The 8,244-nt window shown below is 44.6% G+C and overlaps 1 protein-coding gene across 4 annotated transcripts in view; it reads left to right on the forward strand.

Moving 5' to 3' along the window:
• Window positions 1-7,682, forward strand: part of TNFSF10 (TNF superfamily member 10) — a 13,582-nt gene extending 5,900 nt beyond the window's left edge. For 2 of the 4 annotated variants that reach the window (XM_025201767.1, XM_025201768.1), the window contains exons 4-5: window positions 83-199; window positions 1,115-5,026. In XM_025201767.1, coding sequence (XP_025057552.1) covers window positions 83-199; window positions 1,115-1,566 — 569 coding nt within the window. In that variant the 3' untranslated portion in view covers window positions 1,567-5,026. Of the gene's footprint in view, window positions 1-82; window positions 200-1,114; window positions 5,027-5,106 lie in introns of those variants that run through there. The other 2 variants (XR_003093582.1, XR_003093583.1) reach the window with 2 other exon arrangements.
• Window positions 7,683-8,244: the final 562 nt, after the last annotated feature.

Raw genomic sequence — 8,244 nt, forward strand, 5'->3', positions numbered from 1 at the left:
TATATTTCCAGAAATAATAAATGTCTTTATTATTTCTTTTATTCTAATTTGAGATTAAATACTGTGGTCTTTATTCATGCAGCTGAAACTTCGCTAAGTCTTTCAACAACTGAAGATCAGGAATCTCAGACTCCCGTGCACAGAGTAGCAGCTCACATAACTGGAAACAGCAATAGGATGAGTTCATCATTCACACAAAGTAAGACGTTTTGCTACATTGGAAAAGGAAGTAAATATTTTAAAATGGAGAAAGATAATGGACTTTATGTGCTGTGTGGTTTTCCAGAAATGAATAAACCAAATTGATGCTTATCATGAACTGCTGCCTCCCACGACTGGGGAGGCATCATGGCGGTGAGCGGGGAGGGCACCACGGTGGTGAGGACCTCCTGCTGGTGTCGGTGGCAGCGAGCGAGGAGCACCCGTAGCCACTGCTGGCAAGCGGAGACCGCCCACCACTGCCATCAGCAGTGTCAGTGGCGGGGGAGAGGGGTGGTGAGCTTGGACCAGCCGCATCGGCAGTGAGGGGGGGCAGGTGCAAGCAGTGACTGCCCGCAGAAGCTGGCAGCAGCTTGAGCAGTGGCCAAACTCGGGGGGGCACATGCCCCCCGTGCTCCCCCTACGTGTCGCCTATGATGCTTATAGTGCACTTTTTTTTTTTAGTTGTCAAGGACTTAATGAAATGTCTGGTCAGAAAATAGGAAACAGCTTTTTATTAAAAAAAAAGAAGGAAAAAAAAGATTTCCTCGATTTTGCTAAAAAAAACAAAACAAAAAACCATTGAGTTCACTCAAGTCCCTTCCCTCTTCCTTGCTCTCTTTCTCCTTTTGCTGTATCTTCTTGGAAAAATATTTATTGTACAAGATCCCAGATGCTACGATGATAAGCATGTTAGAAATGTAATACACAGATGAGCAGGACAGATTCCCACAAGCTGTTACTTATGAAACGTCTTGAAAAAACCTGCTACCCAATGCTGTTCCATCAGAAGGCAATGTGGACCACGATCTGGCCTAGTGCTCAGACTTGCTTTTTCAAAGGACAGTGTTTGTTGCTGTCTTTGGTGCTTTGGGACTTTATTTAACCCTGTATTTTTCTGTTTCTTCTTAAATAGATTCCTCATTCAGAAGAGGATACGGAAAGAAAATATACTCTTGGGAAGCATCAAGGAAAGGCCATTCTTTTCTCTACAATGTGGAACTGAGAAACGGGGAGTTGATCATACCCAAAACAGGGTTTTATTACATCTACTGTCAAACTTACTTCCGATTCCGTGAACCAGAGGATGAGGATTCAGACTCAGATTTATCGGAGCAAATCAGAAACCCTAAACAAATGGTCCAGTATGTTTACAAACTGACCAGTTATCCAGAACCCATCCTTCTTCTGAAAAGTGCAAGAAGTAGCTGCTGGTCTAAAAAGGCAGAGTATGGACTTTACTCCATATACCAAGGAGGAGTGTTTCAACTAAAAAGGAATGACAGGATTTTTGTCTCTGTCAGTAATGAGGACATAGTTGACATGGACAAAGAAGCAAGCTTTTTTGGGGCCTTTTTGATCAGCTAAATGCTTAAGACAAAGGCAAACCCCAAATGAATCAGGTTTTCATTTTCAGGACTTAGTTTTCTATAAATACTCTAAACAAGGGAATGAAAAGCCTCGTATTCCAAAGCAGTCATGACAATGTGAGACTCCCCATTGTCAGTGGAAGGTCTGATTGCACTGAGAAATGGTCCTTACAGTCCATAAGGAAGAGCAGCTGATGGCTGAAGCTGCATGTGACCATAACTTGTATAAGAGCCAAGCAGATCCCCAAACATGATCTCTCATTTCCAGCCAGTGAACTGAGTTGGAAGGATTTTAACATGCCAAAGATTAATACCTTCAGCTAGAACCAGATCATGTGCAGGTAGGCACTGTCCACAGTTGTTTGTACAACTTTACCAAAGCATCGGCTGTTATTTGTGGCAGTCCATATACACATGATTTGCATAGTGACAAGATTGAGACTGGCTACTTGCATAGCAATTAGACTGAGGTTGGAAAATGGATGTTGCTTGTGGTCATCTTGTGGGAGCCTACCAGGCATATGCTGTAAGTCTCCTTACAAAAGCAGTCCCTCTAGTATCAAGGAGATAGTTGTCATAAGTAAGGGTTTGCACAGCAGCCCTACATATTACAGAAGTTCAAGATAAGCCAAAATGTAGAACACAGCAGCATTTTATATTCAGTGAAGCTCTAATCCACCAAAGCATTTAAGTACATACCTAACATGAAGCTTCTGACTAGCCCAGTTGGAATCAGTGGACTACTCATGTGCTGAGTTGAACATGTGCACAAGTGCTTTGTAGGATCACAGCCCGACCACACAGATTACTCGTGCCTTCATTCGAATGTTGTACAGAGGATAGGAAACAAATAACCAATGTTGTAATGACACGGCAGAGCCACAAAAATCAGTCAATATTTTGAGTTCCCAACACATTATGGTAATATATTGCTTTGTGGCTGCATATTGGACTGCAGATCTTTTGCCACATCACCATATATTCAATTGAGCAACTGCAATCATACATAGTGAGAGTGAGTATTTGATCCAGAATGAAGGTATTTTTCCTTTAAATGTTGCATTCTGCTAAAACTGTATCATTTTGCACACAGTGGGCCCACCTATATGTGTCCCTATGGCATCATTGTTACTGCGCCGCCGTTTAGTACTTTCTTTTGGAAGTACTAAATGATGGCGCAGTAACAGCCCGTACTGTGCCACGCTGGTGGTGCGCGGTTATTTTTAGCTGCTATGTTGCCATAGCAATGTGCTATTCTGAGGGAGTGCGTTGCTACGGCGATATAGCAATGGTGTCATGGTTTTTGCCCGCAGACGCTACGTTGCCAGAGTGGGTTGCTACAGCGATGTAGCATCGTGTGTAAAAGTGTCCACTGAGTGCGACAGAGTTTGTCACGTATATCGGTCTGCAGCCGCGTGCGAGGATGTGATGACGAGAAATGCATTCTGATGACTGATTTTTTAGGAGAACCTTTTCAGTCCTAGACAAAACACACATCACTATCTGTGCTGATTTTTTGCTAATGCTGTTGATTTGCTGGGAGGGGGAGGGTTTTCTTATTTCGTTTTTTGTTTTATAGGGACATGCGAGGACTTCATAGCATTTATTTTTTTTACTGGAACTGAAAACTATATTTGTTAGCTACGTGATTAGAACTGTGAAACGTTTCCAGGAGTAAGCAATATGGCCAGCTAATATAAGTCATCATCAGCATCTGCACTGACTTAAGTGGAGCTATATCAATTTATTCTGTCTGTTCCGGCTCTTCTTCAGTGATAATGCTGTGTATTTCTAAAAGCAGCAGCAGTTAAAAAGCAGTAAGGCAAGGAAGATAATATGAATCAAATTCTCTACAGATGTAACTTAATAGAATTAAATGAGCAGAGAATAAGCACGTCTTATATTTTTTGATATAATAAGGTTGCCTTAGGAGCCATAAAATGATGGAAGCCACAAAACCACCGTACTTACCTGGCTTATGGGCTACATGATAAAATATGTGCAATGTTCATCCTGCTACTTTGTTTTTGGATCAGGAAATGAATTTACGTGAACCATCTTACTTACATTTACTATAATAAGGCAAAAGTGTAAGTATACCAGCTGTTTACTGTTTTCCTTGTCCCTGAGCACCAAGAAAAGCATTTACCAGTTAGAACAATGAAGCAAATGCAAGGAGAAGTATAAACACACGCGTCCGTTCTGTTTGCATACGGAGCAAAATGTATAAATTTTAGTCGTAATCAATTCTGTGAATTGTTCTATTGCTTATAATACCTCTGCTTTCATTGTACTCATGACTCTCACATTATGCAGTCCATACAGACTGTATGAAGACTAGTCCCAGCTTGTTATTTGAAACATTATTTAATTGGATAACTTTCTGACTTTGAACACAGTCAGTTGCAGTCAAGAGTGCATCCACCAGTTCAGTTTAGACCAGTTTCACACTGGTCACTATTGACTGGTGGATGCACTCTTGACTAATACCCTGCATGAAACCAGAATCATAACCTAGATATGTAGCTACCTATAAGCCAGACTGTCACTCTTGCTTTAATTACATTGTATTGTACACCCTGATCCTGAAATAGGACTGCTTGCAATGCACAGAAGCTAAGTATATGTGATGGCTGGTTGTTTCATTTTGATGTTAATGACATGGATTGTAGAGTGAGGGCTGAAGCCTGCTCCCATTGAGAACAATGGAAAAACTTGAATGGTGGAAGATCAAGACCTTAAAAGGTATTCGCAGTGAGTAAAGGTTGTGCTCATTTTCAAACTATATTCCAGTCTTTTTTCTGTTCAGTTTTCATACAACAATAATTTGCAGAATTGTAATCCAAATTCCCTTCCTCATTTCAATTTTTGATTCCACAAAACCCCTCTTTTCTACACGTGCACTGGATTGTGCAGGTGTTACTGAGCAGTCCTGGTGCTGCATGGGTCGTTTCTGATGCTACTGTGCATAGGCTCATTGCTACTGCGCAGTAGCGTCGGAGTCATGGTTCGTGCCTGTCGACATTACATCACTGTAGCAATGAGCTATGTCACTGTAGCTTGTCGCTCTGGCGACAGTGTCTTGTTAGATGCACCCTGTATGTATATATTCTCATGCTACTCCATTTTGGGAGAATATGGCACAAGGACTAGTACACTGAATCTCATTTTATTGCCCTGTATCTAGAAATGTGCTTCTAGAGATATTATCCTGGGGAAACACTATCAAGCAATATCTGAAAAGAATAATTTGAAGATCAATAGAAAGATATACCTACCATTTCAAGTGGTGAATTTGATCTTTCTCATTTGCTCACCTTGTCCTGTCCCCTCCCTCCACTTTGAATGCAGAATGTAGCAGTTATTTGTGTTCGTTGTGTTTTTGACGGTTTTTAAAAAAAAACTTGTAATTTTTTGAAAGTTATATGCTTTTTATATAAAATACTTCTAGTAAATAACTATTTGTCCTTTTATTATTAACCATGTCCTTTATACCTACCTTACCTTAGTCTGAGAGTCTGATTCTGTTTGATCTTAGGGAGCTTTTCTATCGACTTCAGTGCAAATGGGGAAGGCAGATGAAGGGGATTGAGCCACTTCCCTCTGCATACACACATGCAGAGAAGAGCAAGTATGCATGGGAACAGGCTGTACAGGTGCACTCTACGCTGGGAAGTTCAAACAAGGATGCTGCCTCCTGGAAACACTGGCATTCACCTGAGTTCTGCCTGGGTTGGTGGGTCCATATCACCACTGCAGCTTGGGGCAGAATCAAAACAGCACCATCTGGCCAACACTATTCACCATTCACACTCCTTTAATCTATTATCTTGCATATTTCTTCCCATACAACACACCTTTTTCCAAAAAATCTGCCCGCTAAATTGGGGTGTATGCATTAAACAGGGAAGCTGATTTTCTGCCCAGGATAGAAGCATCCTGCTTTGATTCCTTCTCCACTGTGCAGCACCTGTAGCATTACTGTTTGGGCAGCTGAGGGAGTCAATTCACTTCATGGCTTTTTGTTCTTCATTTCTTAGGTGTTAACATCCTCTCTCCTTATTAATGGTCTTCATGTTCCATCAATCAAGCTAACTTTTCTGAGGCAACTTTTGCTATTGACTAGCTATTCCCGGTCTCTCTCCTTATTTCCCAGCCCTGGAGATTTTTTAGCTATTTTCAAGATCGTATATCTATCTATGGAGATCAGTCTTCAGCAGCAGCTAGGGTTTCAGCTTTAGTTAGGCAAGAAGGGGAAGGTGAAATTAAAACAAAGATTAAGCTCTGTCCCTGAGCTATGCAACCATAACTCTGAAGAAATCTTTCCCCCCCGCCACTTCATTCTTCCTTTCAAAAACAAGGTATGTATTATATTCTGGGGAGTGCTGTATGCAAGAACATAAGAGCATATGGTACTTCATTGCACCAGTCCTAAAGGCTCCAGACATTGTTTTATGTACAACAATATAACTGCAATATGGTCCATGTCCTAGTGATCATACAAGCCAGGTAAATTTACTACAATGATTGTGTTATTATTTATCTGGAGTGCAGGACACTTCAAACCATGGTAATCAAGCCTCCAGTCCTGCAAGCTAATTCATATGAGTGGATCTCTGCATCTACGCAGAGCCCCATTAAAGCCAAGCCAGAGGTCTTCCATGACTAAAAGCCCAAGTTTGTAACGAGGCTCCCTAGTATATGCCTCAAAATGATAGTTCATTTTATATCTCTTGCTTTTGACTCATTGTTATGGGAACACATTAGCTAATTGGTTTTCATTACACAGATTACTGTTGCTTCCCTATTAGTTAATTGAATTAATATTGTTTTCATTTCAGTAATACCCAAACAGCATCAGAGCCTCATAGTATTAGGTGTAAGAATGCATGGCACGAACTCTGATACAAACCGCATGTTTTTCGGATTAAGCTAATATCAGCTATTAGGGCTTAAGAGAAGACCTAATGTGAGAAGCAGATAATCCCACATCTGCTTAATGTTGTACCTTCCTCCAAAGCCTTGAGGGCCTGCCAGTGTCAGAAAGGGGATAGTGGATCAGATGGACCTTTTTACTCAGATCCGGATATGAAATTCCTGAAAAATATGCCAGAGGTCAGCAACATACAGCCCACAGTGCCAATGGATCTAGTCTGCAGAGCTGGAGGGCTTTGCCTGTGCCTGCATCATGTAGGACTGGGCAGAAGCAGCTGTATCTGTGCTGCCGTGGCTTCTCCCTGCCTCTCCCCCTCCCACAGCTGCAGTGTGGGTGCAGCTTCCAGTCAATGGGGAGCTGTACCAGGGCCAGGCAGCTTCCAGGTGTGCTTGTGCCGCAGCCAAGAGGCAGGGGTTAATGAGGAGAAAAGGCAGCAGTATAGACACAGTTTGCAGCTGTTTGGCCCTGGTGCAACTCCCCACTAGCTGGAAGAGCTGGGGGAAGTGGTGGTGGTGCAGCACAGCTGCCTGGCCCCAGCATGGGCACAGGGAAAGCCGCCCTGCTGCTGATTCACCACTGAAACCACTTAGCCCACATCAGACAAGAGCTAAGTTGTTCTGGCCCACCACTTGTTAAAGGTTGCGCCTGGGACAAAGGTTGCTAAAGGGGCTCCTTATTCCAGGGACTGGAATATAGCACCCCGTTTCTCCTAGCCTTTTGAATCTATTGCACAAGAGTCTCTTGTCATTTTTAGTGCCCTTCTCTGGAAACTTTGTGTTCTTCTTAAGATGAAACAACAGAAACTGAGTATCACATTCAAGGTTAAATATGTACCATCAGTTTATATAGTAACAGATGTGGATTTATGCACGGGCCTGTGGGCCTCTGCCAGTCAGGGGTCCCCTGGGTGTCTGGGTTCCCTCGGGAAATGGTGGGTTTCCCCTTGAGGCCCCCACGGTAAAGGAGGGATGGGGCAGGGCCTGGGGGTGCTGCCCAGCCAGGGCAGTGCATGGGATCTAGGGCTGGGACAGGGAGCAGGACAGAGCCCTCGTTCAGGAGGTGTGGGTAGAGCATCTCCCTCCCACTGCATGCACCCCCTGGGGGAGGGGGGGCCATGTGCCCCTCCATATTTGTGCACGGGGCAGATGCAGGCTGCTCACTGTGGGCTCAGGGCTCTCTGCTCTCCTGCCTTTTCCTTAGGAGCCCCGTACCAGTCACATGCCCCCTGCCCACCCGGCAGCAACGGGGGCAGGGAGTTGTGCCTCCTGCTGCCAGGAGGGAAGGGGGCATACGGCCAGCATGGGGCTCCTAGGGCAAAAGCAGCAAAGCCGAGATCCCAAGCCAGTGGCAATGCATAGGGGGTGCATGTAAACCCCCTGACGTGCCGTGCTTGCTGCTTAGGTGATGGGCGGGGGGGCAGGCAGGGGCATTGGTGCCTGCCCTGTGAGTGCCTGCTGGAAGTAGCTGCAGTGATCGGCTGCCTTGTGATCAGCTGTGGGGGGACCCCCCCTGCCCATTGGTGAGATTGGCCGCAGGGGGACTCCCCCCCCCGTCACTGACTGGTCACTGGGGGGGCATATGCCCCCCGACTAAGGTGGCACCAGTTGCCTATACCCCAAGCCCAGAGCGGGCAGCCTGCATCTGCTGTCACGCCCCTTGGCTCTGCTCTGGCCATGGCAGGGATGCAGGAAGGAGAGGTGGGCATGTGCCACTCCACCCCCAGCCTGGCACATCCATCCT

The sequence above is a fragment of the Alligator sinensis genome, unplaced genomic scaffold (genome assembly GCF_000455745.1).
Source record: "Alligator sinensis unplaced genomic scaffold, ASM45574v1 scaffold379_1, whole genome shotgun sequence".
Lineage (NCBI taxonomy): Eukaryota > Metazoa > Chordata > Crocodylia > Alligatoridae > Alligator > Alligator sinensis.